A 22,505-nucleotide genomic window follows, 5' to 3' on the forward strand; every position below is an offset into this window, starting at 1 on the left:
CCGCTTCGTCTGCCTGCGCGATTAATACATTCGATCGTTCGCTTCGTATAAGATGCGACGTGTGACAAAGAGGAAGGAGAAAAAGATCGACGATATTAGAGTCGTCGTGCAAATACTTTTCCTACACTTACGTCAACACTGGCTGGCAGCCCGTTTTCACCATTTCTCTTGTGTGTAAAAGTACACGTGTGTACGTTTGTTTGTTCGTTTGCATTCATTTAGTAGATTTATTTTCGGTGCAACACTCATCCCTTATATATGCGTATGTGCTCAGCGCGTGTACATTGTGCCGCACATTTATAAACGCGAGCTTTTGGCCGAGCGTGCGAACGTTCGTACGACAGAGTGGTTCGTTGAAAATTAATTGGGAAATAAAGCCTTTCGTAATCGCGAAGAGGATCTAATATCTCGAAACGCGCGTGCAAATAAATCTGTCGGATTTATCGAAATGCGATATTTATTGCGAACCAATTAACTAATTTATATTGCACACCGCGTATCGGGTTCCGAAGATTATGCTCGCGGCTGAAATTTACAGAAAGAGAAAAAAATACGAACCGAATGTTTTACTTGTTCATGCGTCTCAACTATTTCGTTCTCGAGAACGAAGGTAACTCTGGAAGGCAATTCTGATTCCGACGGGAAACGCTTTCCTTCGACGCTAAAGATGAAAGCAAACTATATTTATCTGACATGTAAATGTTAACGTGTGTCGAGCATTTGTGCTGTTAGAAATAACACCGAGACAAACAGCTGTACTTGAAAGAGGAAGAAGATTTAATAATTAATAATCTCTGTGTATGTGTGCGTGCGAGAGGAACTCCGTCAGAGTCGGAAATCATCAATCGCGAACTATTGACCGGAAAATTGAAAAGACTTCGGAAATGAATACAGCGCATCGTGTGACTTATGTGAATGGTTTTCTTTTTCTTTCTTTCTTCTTCTTTTCGTGATTACCTCTTTGACGAAGAATCGACAGTTTCCATATAATTTTCACGGACACGGGACACTCTATGTGCACACGAACGCACGCCGCTTCGCTAGCCGGCGATAAATTGCCCTCGAATGAACTCAAGTTGCAATGTGTGTGTCTGTGTGTGTCGATCGAGAAATAATTTATTAACAAAACTTCGGAGAGAATTAAATAAATCTGTTGATCGAACATTTATTGTATACATCGATGAAACGGGGAAAGGGGAATTTACACCTAACGGAATTGACTGTTATTTCGTTACAGCAATGACAGATAATCGGTTAAACAACAATGTCAGGACAATCTCGTTCGTTTTGTCGCGAGACAGCGACACCACTTCCGCTATAATCATGCCCGAACGATCCTGCCCTTCCTCCTGCTCCTCGCGTATATCCTCCTCTTTCTCTTTCTCGCCTGTTCTCCCTTCTCGCTATGACAATTTCTCGTAAAAAATAATTCACCGCAGCGCTGGGTCCAGGGACGATTTTTTCGCGATCAGGAGCGGAAGACACATCAGTCTCGCGCTCATTTTCGCGCGGACTCTCGTTGAGAGAAAAAAAAAAAAATATATATATATATATATTTATACATAGTTATATATATGTATGCGTAGGAACAAAAACACACGTCGCCTCGAATCCGTTCCACCCTCCGCCTGATGGAGGGTGGAAAACTTGGGGTTTCCTCGTTCTCTAGTTGAGCCCTCTGCGAAATCTCGAATTCTCGATCTCGATCCTCATCTGACCGATGATAACTCCTCTCCCGAAATCTCCACTGGACTCAACACTTTATTCGCACGGACGAAATAGTCGATCCCCTGTGTTCGAGGATCCCGTCAAAAGATGAAACTTGATATGAGAAGAAGGTAAGGCGAATATATCTCGAGCGAAGCGCGCTCGTCCTCGAGAATTCCGATCGCGTCGGAGCATTTCTTACAAATATGAAAAACGATTTATACGTCTCGTTTGTTTTTATATATATATATATATATATATATATATATCGCGACAGATCGGTACCAATGCGCGCTCTTCGAGATCTCTCGTTCTACAGTCGATACAAAATTATTATCTTTATCGCAATTATCAAAATTAGTATTTTCATCTCAATTTCACCTCTCATTGTCATCTTAATCAGATTCCTCTCTCAACTCGCTCAACTGGTCCATTATTGATTATACTTGTCTTCGCGCGCGTGGAGGACGGAGAAAAATATTTATATTTACCGAGAAACTGCGATTTCGCGAATATCTCAGGCTCGAGCCTTAACGAGTCTTCCCTCTATATGCCTAGAGAAATATTTGTAACGATCTCTCGTAAAATTATGCTGAGAGACTTCGCGTATTCTTAAGAGGTATTCATTTTTAGAAATCCTAAAGGCTTTTTTAGAAATCCTACAGATTCACCAGCGGACTTTGACGTCGGTACGTCAAACGACTCTAGTCTTTGCCTTTTCGTATATACCTTTAAACACCCTCGACGAATTCGTAAAAACTGTGTGCCTCCGTCTTTCTGTCCTTACAAAATATCCTGGCGAGGCACGGGTACCGATTTGTCATTTTTTTAATAAGAACTTCCCTACCCTTATTGCTATCGGCTTCGCGGCGCGAAACGGCTTTCCCCCGGCGAGAACACACAAACAAACGCTTCCGAATGTTTATATCTCTCGCGCACGATCCTCGAACAGAGAAACGGAGCCGACGCTTTTGCCCGTGTTATCCTAATTTCGATCGCAAGGGTCGCCCAGCCTCTGCACCCTCGGATCCTGTTTACCTTGCATTCTTACCGGGCATTTTGTCTTTTTGAACACTTGCACGCGTATCCATCCGCAAACGTTGGCGCGTTTAGTGAGTAGTAACCGGCATACACGGTGAGAAACGTTCTCAGAGACGCGCCGGGTTTTCCTTTTCCTTCGCTCTCGCTTTTCACGGTGGGGCGGTGAGAGGGGGGAGGAGAGAGGAATCTAACGCGTCGTCCGTCGTGCGTTTGAGATTTTTTTCACGGCGATATCGGTGAGTTTCGCTCGTGAGAAACGGGATTTTGTCGCGCCCCCTCGTAATTGCAACATTAAGTAGATTGGGATTAAAATTAAGCCGTTATCGCGTGTGCTTACACGCGCGCGACGTTAATGCGCACAATGTTGCAAAAGATATCGCGCTGATATCGGCCACTATAACAGCGACCGTCCGTTGCGCTCGCCATGTGTGATAAGCTGCGTCACGCTGGATATGTCACGCGTCGGAAGATGTTTTTTTCGTAATGCTGCTCTGCGAAGCGTTAAAAACTGTCTTCGGAATAGCGTCTTCCTCTCATAACATATATTGACAAATCATATATATATATATATATATATATATATATCATATATGTGCCGCGAATCTATAATATTCTGTGACTTTCTTGGATTATAAGAACGAGCGGATATTGAGGCAAGAAAAATCTCGTTCCGTTGCGAAGGTGTCGGCGCGGTGGCCATGGCGAGGTCCGGAACGCCGCTTCTTTGTAACAATTATTTGTAATAATTATTAACACGTAGTAATAGCACAATTACTGGTTAATCCTTCGCGGCCAATGTTGCTTCACGTGTTTACACTCAAGGTTTACAATCAAGCGTCATCGCGCATACGGTCGAACGTACTTTGTTCCTCCGGATTTGCGTAAAAGGGAACTTTCCTCGATTCGTCAAATTAATTACGTTCAGCTGTGGACTTATCTTGGCGCGGGGAGCGATATCTAAATTTTCCAGGCCGCAAAGCATTAATTTTCTTTTTTCTACGTCAATAACTAGAATAATTCTCAAAGTGTCGCGCGATGGCTCTCGAAGGAATCGGGGCGGTCGCGCTCAGAGTCCTGAAACAGGAACGACTTCCGCTTCCAGCGACGAGACTGAGCGCGCGGCCGCGAACCTCCCTCCATGTAACTTCGCTACGTAACATCGCTTAAACGAAATACACAAGAGAAACGTTAATTCAACGAATCACCATGAAACGGAGAACCGCTGACGAAGGACGGAATCGATCCGAGTGTCGATTCCGTTGAATGCGCGAGGGGGCGTCGTACGTTTGCGGATGTACCACGGCTTTAGATTAACATATACACACGTAATTATCGTAACTATTGTGCACGTATAGGTAATTAATGTGATTTCTGTGTGTTTGTTTGTTTGTTTGTTTGTTGCGTATTTGTTTATCTGTGTGTGTGTGTGTGTACGTATTTGTGTGCCTATATGTGGATCACGGCGTGAGGACAATGCCTGATCTGTCGAGTTACGGATCGCGTTGCGATAGCGGCGGTGGTTATTGTAAGATTGCACTGGTAGAGGTAACTTTGCACCGAACACAGAAAGAGATTTCATTGTTCTCCTCTCGACGCGAATGACTTCAACGAAGTCTGGGAAGATAAACAAGAGGAAGTAACTATATGAACGTTAACGCGAAAGATTATCTTTCTAAATCGCATTGCTCCTCTCGGTACAGTGCGTTTTGTACATTGGATTTTAATGAAATAAACTTGAACTTTAGTATGTCGATTCCGGATCGTTACCAGGAATGATTTTGCAGCGTAATTAGTCGGGCCAAACAATGAAACTGTACTCGTACGTCGCGGTAAGCTGAGAGAGAAAGAGAAACAGAGAAACGTTCTTGCCCGAGAACTTAAAGGATCAAGCTAAAAGAGACTGAGCGAGAGAAAGGATGTTTCAGAGCTGCCACATTGAAATCCGAAACTTAAGTAATTAATCGCAGGGTCTCTTTTCACTGTGATGCAAAGCTATCGTCGGCGATGCGATCTTACCTTACGATACTTTTACGGTATTTGAACGTGGATAAAATATCGAGATATACACTGAAAACAGAGATGCGTGTCGACTGCGGTGATTTCACCGGCGAAGACGCTCGCTTGAAGAGATCCGACCAGCATCCTCTGTCGTCTGTCGAAGGCGTCGCTCGAAGGGCACTGAGGGTACAATGAAGGGCGTTTTAACGATGACAACAATGACGACGACGACGGTGGCTACGACGACGGCGACGACGGCGACGGCGACGACGGCGACGGCGACGGCGACGACGACGACGACGACGACAGCGACGACGAAGCTTACTGTAGCGAGACAATGGTAACACAAGGTGGTAGTAAAGGTAGCGCTGGTAACAGTGGTAGTAGTGGTAGTAACGTCATAGAGTAGTAACGCTATCAATGAGTAGTAATAAGTAACGATATAGTAAAGTAGTAGTTGTAATAGTTAAGTAGTAGTAGCGGCGCGTTATATACGTATATAAATAGGACACTCTACGTTAGTTTGATTAAAAGTAAATGTCATAACGTAATAGGTAACTTTAAGCCGGACCCGCCTCGCCGTCGCGCAAGACGCTCTCTCTTTCTTCCCGGCCCTCGGACGAGGCGGACCCGTGTTGTTCGCCTTAGCTCTCTAAAATCACATTAAACGCAAGAGTAGTGGTAAAGAGTCGATCTCGACATCGACCATCGCGCCTCGGGCGCGACGCTCCAGCGACGTTGACGATGATGCCGAGTGAGTTTCGCGGGCACGATAATGCCAAAGGGGAAGGAGTTACGTGTGCGAATTGCGGGCTCGAAAGTAAAATTACTAATTTCTCGATAAACCGGTCAACGATCGATGAGAGAGAGAGAGAGAGAGAGAGAGAGAGAGAGAGAGAGAGAGAGTGTGAGTGTGTGTGTAAGATGTGTAAAAAGTGTCTATAAAAATACTACGATTAAAATATACATCTAGTAGAGCAGCTCTTCCGACTTCTCTACAGTCTCATTTTTAGCTCATAAGAAAGTAAAGGCGCCTCTCCCAACTTATTTTTCATCAGCAAATGGAGACGCCCTAAGGATGCATACTGCACGAGCCGCGTATACTACAGCGCCTTCGAAGAGCGCGTTAACTCGCGGCTCTCCCGTTCGTATTCCAGTCCCCATCGGCGCGAATATGTTTCGTCGCCCTCGCGAATGTCGGCTCGACTTGAAGATCCAAAGGACACGCGAGTGACGTAATCACGATCTGAACGAGAAGAATAAGCAGAGAATGAATATCGCGGCGAGGGACGCGTAAACGCGCGGGTTTCAGACAGGCGCGAGCCTCAGACGAGACTAAGCGCCACCGACGACGTACATCCCTCGGCATGCGTCTCCGCACTCGGCATCGTCGTCCGACGTTGTCGTGTGAGCGCGACCGAATATAGTCACATCCTACGTGTCTACTGTCAAGACGGGAGAGCCGATGAGACGAACAAGAGTCGTCGGTCGCACCCTCCCAGCCGTTGCTCTGATATGTTGCGGATCGCCAATGCGTTTCCTCGCGATGGGCAAGGTATTGCCGAAGGTAATACACGTGATTGAGAAGTGGCGGGTCACGCGCGTCGGCCGAGCAAGCGAGCGAGTGAGCGAGCGCGTTTACGTGCGTACGTGAGTGCGTGCGAGCGTATGCATGCATGCGTGCGTGCGTGCGTGCGTGCGTGCGTGCGAGCGCGTGTGCGCCCACACGCGGAGAGCCTCGTACAAACTAGGTAGAAAAGTGAGAAAAATCCGCGTTCCTCGCGCGGTGGGCCCACGAGAGGAGCCCCTCCTTCCTGTCCACCCGAGTCCGCACGAAATCTACAGCTAGAAGAAAAAATAGAGCGAAACGCCACGATACGCCGTCCACGGCTGGCTCGCTCGCTCGTACCTCCCGTTTTCCGCCCGCGCCCGCTTCCGCTCGCGATATCACCGCGACCGCGCTGCACCGCGCGAGTCCGCCGCCGGAGCCGCTACCGCGCGTCGCATCACTCGCGGTAACCAGCGACGGTCCTTGATGGGACGATGGTAGCAGCAGCGCCGGCGACGGCGACAGCAGCAGCAGTAGCAGCGATGATAGTAGTAGCGATGGTGCACTTACTACTAGTAGCAACAGCGGGCGACGTGTGACATCCACCACGTCGCGCGGGTGCAGAGACCTGCGTTCAGGCGTTCTTCTGCACCCGCATTCGCGCATAATATATCCTAACCACACGCACACGCTCATTCGCATGTACACGCATTCGCTCGCTCGCCCAATTGCTCGTTCACCCCTTCTCACTCATACGTACGTACAATAAACTTTCCCTTAAAATTAGCGTTCACGTGGAATTTGCGCCGATGACCTCCGTCCGCGCCCATTCGACCAGTTCCATGATTCATTCTTTCCTCTCTCCTCTCTCTCTCTCTCTCTCTCTTTCTCTCTCTCTTTTTTTCTCGTCCTATTCAATAAGACCCTCAAGGTGCTTCTCGGAAGCGGAGTGAAAGCTGTCGCCGGGGCGTCGTCGAGGTCCGAGCGTAACTCCACGCGTCCGCAGGAGGTGTCTTACATGTAAGAGGAGAGTAAAGCTACGTGTGTACGAACTAAAAAAAGGATGCAATCAGGAGAAAGATAACGCAACCGCGCGGGTCTTGAAGATAAGTAATTGTTCTATGTGCTGGCAAGCCGTAGGAGGCCTCGGCTCGGAGGGCGATTAGAAGGGCAAGCTACCGACGAACATCGTCTCGATCAGAGGCGGCGCCGGCACCAGGTCCTCCAGCTTCAGGTAGAAGATCCGCTGGAGGCCCTGGACCGAGAGACTCCTCAGCTCCGGTAGCTTCCCCAATAGGTAGGACAGGTACTGCGACTTTCTCTGCGCTTCGGCGTTGTAAGTCACGTGGTCGCGCAGGGACGAGATGATCTTCATCTGCAGCTGCTCCATGCGCTGCGGCTCCTTCAGCCCGTACCTCTCTGAAAGCACACGCGCCAGCTTGAGTGACGTGGCCGTTGCGGCGACATGAATTCGCGAGGTTCATCGAGATTCGCCATTGGGACTTTATCGTTAAACTCTCTACGCCGAAATTACTCGAAAGTCCGAGCGGGTTTACACCTCGCGATAAATTCGTGAGACATCGCGCTGATGTCATTAGAGTTGCGCTATTGACGTTGGAAGTGAAGGACCCGGCGCATCAAGTCCGTCTAATATCAATCATGGCAGTGTTCGATGCGGCTCATCGATCGCAACATCGGGAGACCGCGATTGAACGCCCTTGCAGGCTGCACACCTGCATCGGCCGCCGGCGGATCGCGTGCAAAGCGCGGAGCATCGTCGTTTCTTTCGTCGGAGCATCAATAACTGATCGAGCCGACGAATTAATTATTTACCCCGTAGACAGGCCGATGTAACTAGAGTGCAGAGCGCGGAGTGCAAAGCGGCGGAAGAAAGACCGAAAGAGTGGTGTTGCTGTTGCACGAACGTCGAAGGGCCGCCGCCGGCGACAGCAGGCGGCGGCGGCGAAGAGGCAACGAAGAAGTGAAGGTGGCAAGTCTCGCTACGCTTAATTGCGCAATTAATATTTATATATGTAGCGGTGGCGATTGGCCGCGTCATGCGCGTCGATCCGCTTAATTCTACAATTAACACGGCGACGAGCGGACGAGTCGATTGAACCGCGCGGCGGAAAAGGCGGCCAAAGAGAAATGCACTGACCGGTGACGAGGGTGAGGGCGCACAGGCAGGCGAAGGCGCTGATGTCGACCTCCAAGAAGTGAAGGGCCTTGCAGAAGTCGAGGATGCTGTGCAGCCAGTCGCCGAAACTGCGCTGACATTGCTCGAGCGCGAGGACGACGCCGTTGCAGAACACCAGCTTCGTGTCGTCCGGATTCGTGCGGTACGCCAGCCTCAGCACGAACAGCTCCAGACTGGCCGACTGGAACAGCAGTTCCTGAAACAACGGGAGTCGCAGCGCGGTATTAATAATAGGCGCAGAGCGTTGCGCACGGATAAAACGCGATGAGACGCGATGACGAATGTCCTCGTTCTTTCTCCCTCGGGTAATCCGCGATACGAAGCGGCGACGTGGTGACGTAGTGCACACATGCGCCAGGCTAACGCGAGAAATAAATGGCACCGCGGCCGCCATCGACGTCGTTTATTAACACGTTGCGCACCAGCGTCATTCCGCCGATTGATTCATTGAGCGTTCGCTTGTCAACGGAATAATATCCACCTTAGACGGACAATAACGGCCCGAGACGGCGAAATGTCCGCCGGCAGCGACGACATATTAACAAATTAACGTCTACCGTTCGACCACGAGCGGCCTACCAGACAGCCTAGCGGCCGGTCGCGTCGAAAGCTCGTCAAGATTGACCTTTTAGAAAATGTATGAGCTATCGATCTCTATAACCGTTGGTTCCCAATGGATATCGCCCGAGACTCCATATCCGATCATGATATCGCTGCTGGCTATAAGACTGGCGCGCATCTCGACGAGGAAGGAAGACCACGTAGAAAAGGAAGAATCGATGATAGACTCGCGGCGTGTTTCCGTTTTACTTGATCGAAACTTCAAAATGGTTTGGTGTAAGACCTCTGAAAGGTACACGTCCCATATTTATCTTATTAACATGTATCCTTGTTCTAAATTTTGTATATTATCAGCTGTGACTAGTTTCAAGCAAAATTGCAAGACGCAGTAAATACTGAAGCACCATAATTCCACGTGTCATTCACCGACTTTTTGGAAATTGATGCTTGATATCAGATGTCTATTCGTTAGATCCGTGTGCTTATGCTAACTTCCTCAGAGAGAGAAAGAGAGAGAAGGTAACTGTCGATAAAAAACAAAAACGAACTGTCGTGTCCATCAAACTGAATGGCACTTCAGTCATTCCTGAGAAAGTATCAAAAACAAATCAAAATCTTTCCATGAATTAGAAAAATATAACGCAACTGAGAAATTTTAAGTGTTTAAGTTTTTCAACAAGATCAATGTGTATTTGTAACACGTGTACTATTAATTTAATAATTTATGTTTACTCGGCCTCACAATTGGAGCGTTCATCGTAATGGGAATTTTTCTTTGGGAAGCCATCGAACTTTTGTAATACTTGTACCAAACAATGAATACGCCACGAAGGGACGTATCGTTTAAAGCTACCGTCTCACCTGATCTTCCCGCACTAGATCCGTGAAACCGGGGATTTTGTCGGCAAAGTTCCGGATGACGTCGATCGAAGTCGTCAACAAATTGTAGAACTGCTGGATCTTCTCAGCCTCGGTGATCGGGGGATCACCTGGTCTCGGTTGCCGATACTGCGAGTAGTCGAGGCTCGCCTTGTCGGGAGTTGTGTCGAGATGTGCGCGCACCAGAGCGGTGATCAAGGAAACCGGCGGACTCGGCGGGGATTCTTGCGGGGATTTGGGCTTCGAGGGCAGCCTACCTCGCCGGCCCTTCAGAGAATCTGTCCTAACGACCTGCCCAACAATCATCGATCGCTTCTTAATCTCACGCTTTTATAATTGTCTCTGAAAAGATGTAACTTTGGCGGAAATTCGGAATCTTAGGAGAAAACTAATTTAAAGTACTAAAGAGGATAACAACATCGAGGATATATCAAGACATTTTTACTTAGTCTAATCTTGATTGATTTAATTGATCCTATATCTCGCTCATATCTATTTTACATTTGCCTTCCCGTCTCAATTTTTAACGCGACGCTGTCATCGTTATCTTTGTGTGAGAAAAATTTCGACACGTGCAGTCTTCGGTGATTTGATCCTCTCTCTCTCTCTCTCCCTCTCTCTCTCTCTCTCTCTCTCTCTCTCTCTCTCTCTCTCGCGAGATATTACTTTATTTTAATTAAATCAATTTCTATAATCAATTGCACGTCACGAAAGTCCGATATAATTCGGCGAATCCTGGCGCCGCTCGTGAATATTTGCCCTGTCGTCGTTCTTTACATTATTCTAATCGATCGACCTTATCCTCGAGTGATTGTCCGGTGCAATTGACTTCGCGGGGGATAGTTTCGGCGTTGAGTAATGTCACACGCTACCAACCTCCTTGACCATGCCGACCACCAGGCACTTCTGGAACCGGCAGAACTGGCAACGGTTTCGCCGGCGCTTGTCCACCGGGCAAGCCTTCTCGGCTAAGCACACATACTTGGAGCCCTTCTGCACGGTCCTCTTGAAGAAGCCCTTGCAGCCCTCGCACGTGCGCACGCCGTAGTGCTGGCAGGCCGCGGTGTCGCCGCAGACGGCACAGAGCTGGCTCGGACTCGGGGGCGCGCGTTCGCCACCACTGGTGCCGCTTCCGGGCGACGGCGAACTAACGGAACTCGCGGTGCCGCCGCTGCCGCTGCCGCGTGGCTTCGGGGACTCTGTGCTCCCACTACTGTTAACATGACACAGGCCGCGCATTGGTCTACAAGCCGTCGTTACACTTCATTCCGAAACTACCGCGTCGCGTCTCGTGCTTCCCCTTCTCCTCCTTCCGAAAGGGAGTCATTACTGCGTACTCCGAATATTGCTGTGCCGTCATCAGACGGCAAGTACGAAAGCAAAACTGAGCGATCGAGGGAGTCAACTCAAAATCGAAGAGATCTGTCAGCTCGGTCAAGTCATCATCTCTCTCTCTCTCTCTCTCTCTCTCTCTCTCTCTCTCTCTCTCTCTCTCTCTCTCTCGAATCTTAGAGTTAAGTTAGAAACACCGTAAAGCGATACACTTCAGTACTCCCTCCCCTCTTTAAGAACGAACTCGACTGGAACGACTGAAGTTACCGATGGACTCTAATAACTAACTCGAGGAGTCGAGACAGCCCGACAGGGTTTCTCGCTTTTCTCGCACTAGAAGAATGCGCACTAGAAGAACCGACTCAAGCGAGGAGCAATGGGTGCTTCGAGACCATCTTCGGTATCCCTGCTAGGGGGAAAAAGTCTCACCTTGCCGACTCTGACCTTTGAGTGGGCAATGACGCCCTTCGCGATCGAGCGGTGCCGACTACGACGGTGTCGACGTTGGGACAGAGATCGGTGGGAGCGGCCACGGGAGCGGCGACGTTCGCAATGGCCGTGGGCGCTCCGTAAACCATTGGCATGGTCACAGCGACCCCATAGGATGACTCCTGTCGGTGATTCGAGGGCGGAGCGACCGCCGTAGCCGCAGCCGGCGCCGTTTCTGCGGAGAAGTAGCTCTGGTGGTGGTGCGGGGCCTGCTGCTGTTGCTGATGGTGCTGCTGCGAGTGGTGGTGGTGGTGTTGCTGCTGCGGTTGCTGTTGGCCGTGGTGCTCGTGGTAGGACACCGCGGCCGTGAAGTCGGTCGGGTAGTGAGTGGCGCACGAGTACACCGGGTTGTCGTAGCATTCCTCGTCCATCTTGATGCCGAGGCCCTGGAGTTCCTGTCTGGTGTATCGCTGCACCGTGTAGGTCTCCTGGAAGCTCGGCAGGGGTGTAGGACTGCGGATCAAAAAGATTGTCGCTAAAATAATCGCGCAACTGCTGTATTTTGAGATGTAAGCACACCGTACTGACAACATCGATGACGACGGAGTTGGACGACAATTGAGTCGAGGCGGAAGGATCGCGATGAAGATGACACGCCACTCTAATAAAACGTTGCTCGACAAATCGTCGTGAGAGTTGAAGTTCGCTGGTGTCAGGATATCACAAGTTCAGGAAGAAACCACGTACCTAAGGGAGTCAGCTTGAACGTCCTCCGGAAGGGGTGGTGGTGGTGGTGGTGGCTGCGGCGGTTGCTGGTGATGCACACTTTGCTGAGACTGAGCAGATTCGTCGACCGTAGGCACGCCTTGCGGATTACCGAGCTGCAGTTCCGGGAAAGGATCCAGTTCCTCGGACAGGCTCCCGGCATCCGCAGGATCTGTGTAAGGAGCGCTCAGCAGATCCGCAAAACTGCTACATCCGAACGGACTCTGCAATCAAATGAAGCCGCGCGGCCGTGTTTACAGATCGCGTCGCACGACGGTGATGAGAGTGAATTCGATACAGTGAATAAAATTTCAGCGATACTTTTTTTCAGGCACGGCAGAGCCGTGCGAGCGAAAAGAATGTTAAACAGCTCGACGAAACGGCAGCAGCAGTCTCCAAATTTATGTGTCGCATAAAATTTAGCGAGATACGCTAAACAATAAAAAAAAGTATCGCGTCGCCGAAAGGACGCGTCGCAAGAACCAGAAAAATAGACGGTGGACCGAAGAGGAGCGGAGGAAGCATAAACAGAAAATAACCGCGTCAGGCGAATGCTAATTCGAGCGCCACGTGTTAGCGGTGCAGATTTTGCGAATCTCCTCTCTCGAAATTACGTACCGGACAAGCGAGAATCGACTATTGACTTTAAACACTGCTCTGCGTTCTCCTCCTCCGGCGGAGCCGTTACGGTCTCCGGAGAGCCGTGCGAGCGGCAAATCGAAGTGCTCAACTGCAAGGCGGAAACATTGTTCGACCACAATCGCGAGCCGCGTCGAGACATCGATGTACAATCGAGGTGCGCAGTGAGGATGTTCGGGAGAGGATTGGATAAGGCAGACTCGTATCGCGTGTTGTCTATAAGCTAGCGTTCGATAGAGCCTTAGACTCTCTCTCTCTCTCTCTCTCTCTCGCTCGCTCGCTCGCTCGCTCGTTTTCCGCGTCCTTCCTCACCCACCCCGTCGCTCCTCCTTCAATCATTGATAGCCGATAGTCGATAGACGGTAAAACACTAGGCGGCCTGGCGATTAAATATTCGCGCGCGCGGCATCAGGCTACTAATACTAATACTAATAAACAACGGTCAGTGCTGTGATACACTTTGCAGATCGACTGATCGAGCGAGCTTGACGATGATGCACGTCGCGAGACGCTATAATGAATTACACCCGGCCGGCCATGAAATATTCAAACGGCGGCCGCTCATTCAGCTTTCGAAATTAACGATGTGGGTTTATCTTCTTCGCGGCGCTCGCGCGCGCGCGCGCGCGACTTGGATTTGCGTGATCGCGCAACAGCGTACTTTCTATTCCTCTTGTGAAACAGGTCTGCCGAATTTTACATGATTAATGCGCGTCCCCGTCTCGGCAGCTACGACGAGAGGAGGGAAATGCGCGTACGTAATAGAAATCGCGTGATGTAATGCCAAACACTCCGGTGCAGATTTTGCATTCGTATCGAGAGGTGTTGGCATACGCGCGAGAAGCGTATCTCCCTCGATGACATACGCTGACTCACCAATAGCTCCACTTCGTCATCGTAAACGCTTCCGGTGTTCCGACGAACATCTCTCGAAGATCAAGACGCGGTCGCAGGAATTCGAATTAACCCACGCCTGTGTTATCCGTGTTAAGAGACGAGAATGAAAACAAAAGGAAACAAAAGTACCGTCGCTACAGGACATCCTGCGGCGAGTAGGGGGAGGAGGAGGAGGAGGAGGAGAAGGAGGAGGAGGAGGAGGAGGAGGAGGAGGAGGAGGAGGAGAAGGAAAGAGCGAGCTAAGAGATAGTAACGCGAGAAAGGGGGCCGGGTACGGTCGAGGGTGGATATTCAATTTGCAAGCGCCGGTTCCGCTTCGGGCTGACATTTCGCTCATCGCTCCCCCGAGGACCCCGACGATCGAAGCCTCGTCCTTCTGGATCGTGAATAAATGGCCTGCTAAACGGCGTCCTAAAAGCGGCCCCCGACCCCTCCGCTCCCCCCCTCTCCGCTCTCGGCCCGTAAACCGCCGAGACAACGTCCCCGACGTAGCCTCGCTAATCTAGCGACATGTTCTCGTTTTAGCGCTTAATTGGCCGCGACGATGTTTCATCCACCGCGGAAAGAAGTCCAAATGAGGGAGGCAGGAGGAAGAACGAGGAAAGGATGGGCGGCAAGGAGAGAGAGAGAGAGAGAGAGAGGGAGAAACAGGTAGGACGAAGCTCGGCATCCGGGTGTGCGGAATGCAGATTACGCGTGATAAACGCTGATGACGAGTCCGCGAGACGTAGGAGGGTGAATCTTGTTAGCGGGCCAAGCAGAGATCGCGCGCCGTGAAATCCGAGAGACCTCTTCCCTCTCTCTCTCTCTCTCTCTCTCGCTCTCGAGAGAGTTGACAAGAATTGGATTAACCATCGGGATCGCGAGCGGCGCGATAATTTCGAGCTGGACGCGCGCAGACGAAGGGAACGACGGCGGCCTCTCACGCTTTCGATTTCGATAAGAGAGGATCGCACGATAACGAATGACAGAGGAGGGAAAAGGTGCTCTACCGTTACATGGAATGTCCTGAAGGAGAAGCTGAGCGGAGGAGGATGAGAGAAAAAGACGACGATGAATGTTAGAAGAGCCGAGCACTCTATTTTCAAGCGGCTCTCTCCCAGACATCCTGTTCTCCCCCGGAAATCGTTTATTCGACTTGGGTACATAACGTCGAGTTAGGTCCGATCGGCTCGCTTAATTACGTAACATTGAAAAAGCGGAGCAGCCGTAATAAATCAGAGGCGTCCGAAGGCGCGAGAGTCGCACGGTAATAAAAGTTACGCCGCGGATCGCCGGTAAATTAGTTGAAACGCGATACGCCGCCGCTCGCGAACTTGCCGTCTCTCTGCACGAGAGAGAGAGAGAGAGAGAGAGAGAGAAAGAGAGAGAGAGAGAGAGAGAGAGAGAGAGAGAGAGAGACATTGCACGTCCATATTTCTTACGAGGTGTTCTTCTTGGAATTATTTATGCGGGATGAGATGAGATGAGATATGAGCGGTTATACGGGCGAATATTATTACGTAAAATTACAACTTACGTTGCGTCACGTCGGCATGCAAACGCGGTGGCTTCAGCAGCACACGCCGCTCAATTGGCACGACTACACGCGCGGGAATCTCATAATGCGCGGATGACACATTTCCGAATATTCAAATTTCTCACGAGGTTTTCTTTCCTGTTATTTATCACTTATCCCCTCAGTTCCGTTATTTACCGTCATGATAATTCATGCGTCACCTTGACTTTTCTCTCACCATCCCTCTGACATCTTTCGCCTCCTTTGCGAACTCGTCGATGAACCGACGGAGGTCGCGAGGTCCAATGAAGAAAGGGAAGGAAGAAGGAAAGGAAATGTGTGAAATAAAAGTTTGATCGAAATAACGGCGCGATAACGGTGAACGGACCAAGCGAGCTTTGATCGGCGGGAGACAGAAGAACCTCCGTTTCTTCGAGCCGAATTCGTCGCTTCACCGTAAAGAGAAATCCTATTTCTTTTTACATTAATTTCTTTGTCCATTAATTCATGTTAATTCACAGTTTCGGTCTGTTTTCCCCCACGAAAGAAGAACTAACCTGCGTCTGCAAGAGAAGCATGCTTGATGCCACCGTGAAGGCGGTCGTGGTCGTGGTGATGGACGATTGATTGGTGCAGGCGAGAACCGGAACGGTAGCTGTCGCCTGACGTTGCTGCCGTTGGCGATGCGGCTGTTGCTGCTGCTGTTGCTGCTGCTGTTGTTGCTGCTGTTGCTGTTGCTGTTGCTCTACCTCGCTGCGAGTAACAGCCACCGCACGCTGGCTACCGTTGCTGTTGTCGCTGTCGCCGTTCGGCGAATGCAGTTGCCCTGCAACATTGAAACGAGCACCTTTGATCATCATATCTTTTATATCACTCGATAAAGAAGATAAAACGGCGAAGAAAAGATGCTCCTTAGGTGGATAAAATATTAAAGACGCTGCGCATGTTGCACTTCATTAATGTTAGTGTAGCAAAATGAGATGGCAATATTGGACGGCATGGTGGAATAAAATGCAAAGCACGCGTGCATCTGAAATGCACGTTGCCCTTCCGCGTCAATAACGAGAACTTTGAGCACCGAGAACTGATGAGCACAATGTACGCGCAGCTTATCCTCAAGTGTTAGAGAACATGGAGGACGGTGCATATCGCGTATTCATTTGCACCCGATGAGGCAAAAACGGAGCGCGCAACCTCGTTTCTCGTGTGCGGGAAAAAAAACTTTCTGACGTGCAATTTCAAACGACACGCCGGGTGTGCGGAGGGTGCAGCGGGGCTGTTGTTTCTATCGCGTTTAATATTGATTCTCAGCTTTCTATCGTCGCGTACCGCGCGCGCGCTTCCTGCGCCATTAAGCGTAACTCGGCCATTCCCGGACGTTTAAATCTCCACTTTGCCGAGTATATTTATTACACGATAGAAGGAGAACTCTGTCGCGTACGCGGTACGACGGTAAGATCTTTCCTCCTCGCACTTATATTCCCGCATTTCTGACATTTAATTACTGAATGTCTCGCATAGGGTAGGAAAGAAGGATCTCCTAGTCGAGAGAGAGAGAGAGAGAGAGACCGTTACATCTCTCGGACGTTCCAAGTATTACATAATCAAGCGATACGGAAGCACCGTCCAGTTCCCCGACACCGCGAAAACCTTGAGAGAGTGGAATGCTCGGAAAATACGTACAGCATCTGCGATACTGAGGGTGCCCGCCGCCGTCCATGGCGATCATGTCTGCGCACCGCTGCGAGAGCGCGAGTCGAACGTTAATTACGTAAGAGCGTGCTGCGGGCTCTCTTATCACTCCGGCTCACGCTGAATTCTAGCGGAATTTAACGGCCGATCAGATGCGCCGGCTAACGGCGCTCGTTAGCGTCAGCGAGCAGCACGTCCGAAAGCACTTTCACTAGATTCGGCTGGATCTCTCGGACGAGCGACCTGGAGCCGCTGGATCCTCTCCGTCCGATTAATCGACGGATTCTCGGCGTCGACTGAGCACTTAGACGCCGCCGACACGTCCTATATAGGGTGGCCACCAGTACCCCGGGGAGACATGAAATCATTGGCATTTAAAATACTACCACCCCGTCCTATACAAACAACCGCACCCGCGCGCGCCCTCCCCCCTGGTCGTTATTATTGCGCGATATTATCCCCCGACGGCCAAGGGACGATCTTCGACGCTTTTCAAGCAGCGCATCCGAAGTCGAAGTCGGATAGGACACGATCAGTGATAACGGCCGACGAAATTGGCGAATCTACGAAGCTTGTCGAGATTACGAATGAAATTGAAAGAGCGTTCGCTCGCGAAACGGATCAATATTTCTAAGCGAGAAGAATGAAGCGTGCGCTCGTATTCTCTTCGAAGAAACGTCAGCTGAATTGAAGCGACAGCCGAGAGTATTATTTGCGCAAACAATATCACTCACGGGAGGGGAAGGAGGACACGTTACATACGAGGGGGGGGGGGATTTTTCTGAAAAATTACTCACTCATTCGTACATCGAGAGATCCGGCTGAGATTACACTCAGCCGGATACTCCAAACGGAGTTCGACGGCGGCATGAGAAATTATTTCGCGCGTTCGCGCCGATAAATTTTCATCTCGTACGGCGGGAAAGATACCCGCCGAGCGGACTATTGTTCCACAATCACTCGTCGCAACACACACACACACACACACAAGCGTGCATCTCGCTATGAACGTATCCCAGAGTTACGCGCGCGATATCGCGCGCGGTATATATCGATAAGTAAAAAATCTCCGTCTAGGAACCTGCGCGCCCGACAATGAGCCATTTATCTAATTATAGGAGACAACGGCAAAGGGAGGAGCCGAACGCTCACGAACGAGTGCGTCAGTCGTTGATTTATCGCGCCGAGGCGGGAGGGGAAGTTTCGAGGCTCTCTCGCGCGTAATTCGATACGCAACACAGCCGGACGCGTCCCGGCGCGTCGCGATGCAGCTCGCTGATAGTCACGGCCGCCGAATCGACCGTTCAATTTTAATTTCACGATCGCGGACCGCCCGCCGCGGTCGCGAGCCGCCCGGCCCGAGAGAATCGCGTCGGCCGTGAGCGACGATTTCACCGATCCATCGATCGATCGATCGATCGATCGATCGGCCCGGCGAAGGGACGACGGCGCGCACGCGCGCGGAGGTGGCGACGATTAGGCACAATGGGGCCGGCTGTTACGACGAATGGATCGCGCGAGAACGGCATGCGGGCTCTCATTGTTTAGGCTCGCCGTGTGAAGGGGAGAAATCGGCGACGTCTTCCGGCCGCGGGGCACGAGGGTGCGCCTCGGTTATAACCGAGCCGAGGGAATTCCCGTTTGACAATCAGCCGGCGCCGCGGCCGGTGAAATCGCAGCGAGGCGGACGGCCGCTCTCGAAAACGTAAATCCTCGCAATCACGGCGTTTACGCGCGTCTTGCGGCACGGAGAACCGCTCGGCCCGCCTGCCTGCCGAGGACGCTCGTGTCCTGCTCGGTTCGCGTGGGAACGTTGCTCTCGCGATTAACTATCCGGCGCGGGATGTGCGTGAAATTCCATCGCCGCTACAATAATTGCCGAATACGAGTCGGCGTCGGGGAGCCGTTTTAACCGTTTCGTATGAATTGCGCTTACTTCGAAGGAGATTATTCGCGGAATGTGTGTACGCTCACGAGATCGGATACACTTGCGGCTTGTGCAAACTGTCGGACGAGTGCGCTATTAAATTGAGATGGACTCTTGTACGCGTGAGGGAGAGTTATGGCGGGGATGCACATCGGCGATTACGCCGGGAATAGAATTTCGAGCCGTCGATAGAAAGGGAGCCGAGTGCGATTCGAGGAGACGTCGAGGGAATTCCCGATTACTAATTGCATCGTAAACAACGACCTGGCGCAATTAGCGAGGCTACCTGCCAGCTCGCGATAGTCGCGTGCTTCGGACGAATAAAAACGGCGGCCGCCGCTCTTGCCGCTAATAAAATACAATGTCGTTATCGCCACGCAATAAATTAGTCGACACGTAGCGGGCGTCAACCGGCAACGTAGTACGTTACAGTTACAGTTAATTACCGGCTGAACACACCGCTGCACCTCGTGCCGCGGCCATTTTTCGCGGCGCGAAAACACCACTTAACGGCCCGCCCGGGGATACCATAAAATCCGTAATTCAACATTGCGTAAGGGCAGAGTGTGCGATTTTGCATGCACGCAATTCTCCCGACGAGAAAAATACAACGGACGTAAGCACGAGTGCGCTTGCGAAGGCGCAGAGGTTATCGCGACGTGACCGCCATGTTGATAATCACGAATCACCGGGAACACAGATAAAAATGTCCATCGATCGAATCGGACACGATCGACACGTTAATTTGCCGGTTATCAGACACTCGCGATAATCGCGCGCAGGACAACGTCGCGCAGCGTTAAAATTCGCTATCGGTCCTACTCGTAACGCTCTCACGTCTCGCTCGATCTAATCGCCATTCCTTCGAGCTACAAGACAAGAATAGAAAAAAGAAAAAGAAAAGCAACGTATAATAGCGCAATATCTCAGGGCTCGCTTTCCCGTGAACCCGCGTCTAATCACCTCGATCCTTTCTCGATGGCGATCGGCGAGCTTCGATGCGAGAATGCGATCGCGCCTACGACGCGACGGCTAACGGAGATCGGCGACCTGCGCCTCGCAAGTGCATACGGAAGAGCGCAGAGGCGGCGACGGCGGCGGCGACGGCGACGGCGACGGCGACGGCGACTACAACAACGGCGGCGGCGGCGGCGGCGGCCAACGCGCGCGGCAGTGCCGTTGGCAGGATAAACGCGCGCGAAGGCAGAGAGGAGACAGGGTAGGGTAGCGAACGGCTGAGAAAAGAGTAGGGTTTAGCCGAACAGCGTGTGCCAAGTGGATTGCAGCGGTCTGCGGTGCACGGCCCTCCCACGAACCACGCCTCTCCACGTGCCGCCACGTGCACGTTTGCTCGCACGTTCTCCTCGCTCCTCTCCGCCGGCTTCCTCCTGTGCATCGCGCCCGCCGCCGCCGCCGCCGCCGCCGCCGCCGCTGTTGCGTCCTCTTCGCCGGTCTTTTTGTTCCCCTCCCGTCGCTCCGGCGGCGGTCTTTTCTCGCGCGCTCCCTCCGACCCGCGATCGCGGGAAAGCGAAGACGCCTGGCTGCGGAGGAAAGCGACTTCCGCGTTGTCCCCTTCCGCGTGCGTTATTACTCACACGGATGCATTATTAAGCCCTTGGTGTGTCATTTAGCTCGATGAAATCCGGGCCCAACCGGTAGGAGACGACGCGCGCTAATAAACGGGCCACGTCGCTATCACTGGATTCTTTCATTTCTGTTTCCATGTAAACGTTTTTTGCCTCTCTCTTAACATTATGTAAGGGTTTATTTCAAAAACTAAAGCACACTAGCACGCTTGTTTTGTAACGTAAATTATAAGAATTGTGAACAACTCTCGTGGCGTAATGGTAAGAACTAAACCACGATTGTAACTGACAATGAGTTCTTTCTTTAGGTTGTTTACTGTGTCGTTGTGCCAACAGTTACTGATACAATTATATGGACGATTGACCCGTGTATGATTAAACGACACATAAAGCTACGAAGACGCTACCCAAGCCTGAACAGTATATATAGCCCGATCATCATTCCACGAGTCTGATTCGTGATATTCATGTTTGGTCCAAAATTGTTATCACGAGTCAGCCTTGTCAAAATACGGCAAGGGATTAAGTAAACATCGAGTGTGTGTGTGTGTGTGTATGCGTGTGCTCCGCGCGTGTAAAAAGATCGCTTCTGCGAAGATGTGATCGCGAGCCGAACGAGAGATCGGATGGATCATTCGTGCAAACGCGTGAGCGGAAAAGATGGAGTTTACCTCCCGGCGAGATGTGATCGATGTCTCCACGTGTGGGAAAAATATTCGTCGCGATGGAATGACGATTTTAACGAAGAGCGGCTGCTCTTGCGGGCTGGGTAACTCGCGACGTCAACAGACTCGATGTATAATGTAACGAAATATAAATCAGCCGTGTACACTGACGTATAAGACAATCGTCGAATGCGTGCCAACTGCGAGCGAGGTAAAGTCGAAAAAAATAATCAAACGCCCCGCTGCCGCAACACATCGCGGCGCTGCATTCCTGTAACAAGACGTAGTCACGCGACGGGTCTTATCTTAAAGACGGTTCCCGGTGACTTCGATGCGCGCACAAGAAACACCGTGTGCGCACTTCTCGCGCCTGCCGGCACGCTCTCGATAACAAGCGTATTAACGAAAAATTTATTAATAACGGATTTAAGCCGCGTCTCGCGAGAGTTCAGCGCGAAACTTTCTCCAATTGGCCGCAGATGGATGAAGAACGTGCGAACACATGTTTTACGCAGCCTGCGTAGACTTTGATGTATCTTGGTTATAGCATGAAATTACACCTGCGTGTTGTAATATCGTAGAAAGGAAGAGAGAGAGAGAGAGAGAGAGAGAGAGAGAGAGAGAGAGAGAGAGAGAGAGAGAGGGAGAGAGAGAGGGAGAGAGGGAGAAAGGCAAGGAAGGAGAAAGAGGGGCGAGTAGGAGGGGGAGAGAAATGAAGAGGAAAATGCGACGAGGGGGAGGGGGGACAAAGGATGCTGCGGAAGATGGAAACTATATTGTTGAAGATTGCAGAGCGAGGGGATCGGCCGGTTACTGCGAGGACTGTAGCTATAATTCCGTTTTGCGCTTACGTAGCTATAGGGATAATTCCATCCTTAGAATGATTCTAGTTGCCATAACTAGTAAATTACCGTGGAGCGGATTATTCCTCGAGAGAGCCGCGCTCGCTCACTCGCTCGCTCGTGCGCGTGCTCGTCTTAAGAGGCGCGCGTTGCGCGGCAAAGAGAAAGGCATATTGTTGCTGATTACCGAGCAACTCCCGAGATTCACCCATTATGCAAATCATCCGGGCAATTCCACATGAGCTCTCACACGCTTCGGAGATTACAATCGGTTTTCCGTCATTAACGATTAGCTCTCGAC

At 50.8% G+C, this 22,505-nt stretch overlaps 1 protein-coding gene across 6 annotated transcripts in view; it reads right to left on the bottom strand.

Annotated features, from left to right (window-relative positions):
- Positions 1 to 303: 303 nt before the first annotated feature.
- Hr38 (Hormone receptor-like in 38) overlaps positions 304 to 22,505 on the bottom strand; it is an 82,663-nt gene continuing 60,461 nt past the window's right edge. For 3 of the 6 annotated variants that reach the window (XM_025307684.1, XM_019842583.2, XM_025307664.1), the window contains exons 2-8: positions 16,050 to 16,318; positions 12,441 to 12,682; positions 11,694 to 12,206; positions 10,809 to 11,145; positions 9,915 to 10,223; positions 8,454 to 8,688; positions 304 to 7,714 (exon numbers count right to left, since the gene is read on the bottom strand). In XM_025307684.1, the coding sequence (XP_025163469.1) occupies positions 7,458 to 7,714; positions 8,454 to 8,688; positions 9,915 to 10,223; positions 10,809 to 11,145; positions 11,694 to 12,206; positions 12,441 to 12,682; positions 16,050 to 16,318 (2,162 nt within the window). In that variant the 3' untranslated portion in view covers positions 304 to 7,457. Of the gene's footprint in view, positions 7,715 to 8,453; positions 8,689 to 9,914; positions 10,224 to 10,808; positions 11,146 to 11,693; positions 12,207 to 12,440; positions 12,683 to 16,049; positions 16,319 to 17,175; positions 17,484 to 22,505 lie in introns of those variants that run through there. The other 3 variants (XM_025307690.1, XM_025307677.1, XM_025307669.1) reach the window with 3 other exon arrangements.

The sequence above is a fragment of the Harpegnathos saltator genome, unplaced genomic scaffold, assembly GCF_003227715.2.
Source record: "Harpegnathos saltator strain DR-91 unplaced genomic scaffold, Hsal_v8.6 scaffold128, whole genome shotgun sequence".
Classification (NCBI taxonomy): Eukaryota; Metazoa; Arthropoda; class Insecta; order Hymenoptera; family Formicidae; genus Harpegnathos; species Harpegnathos saltator.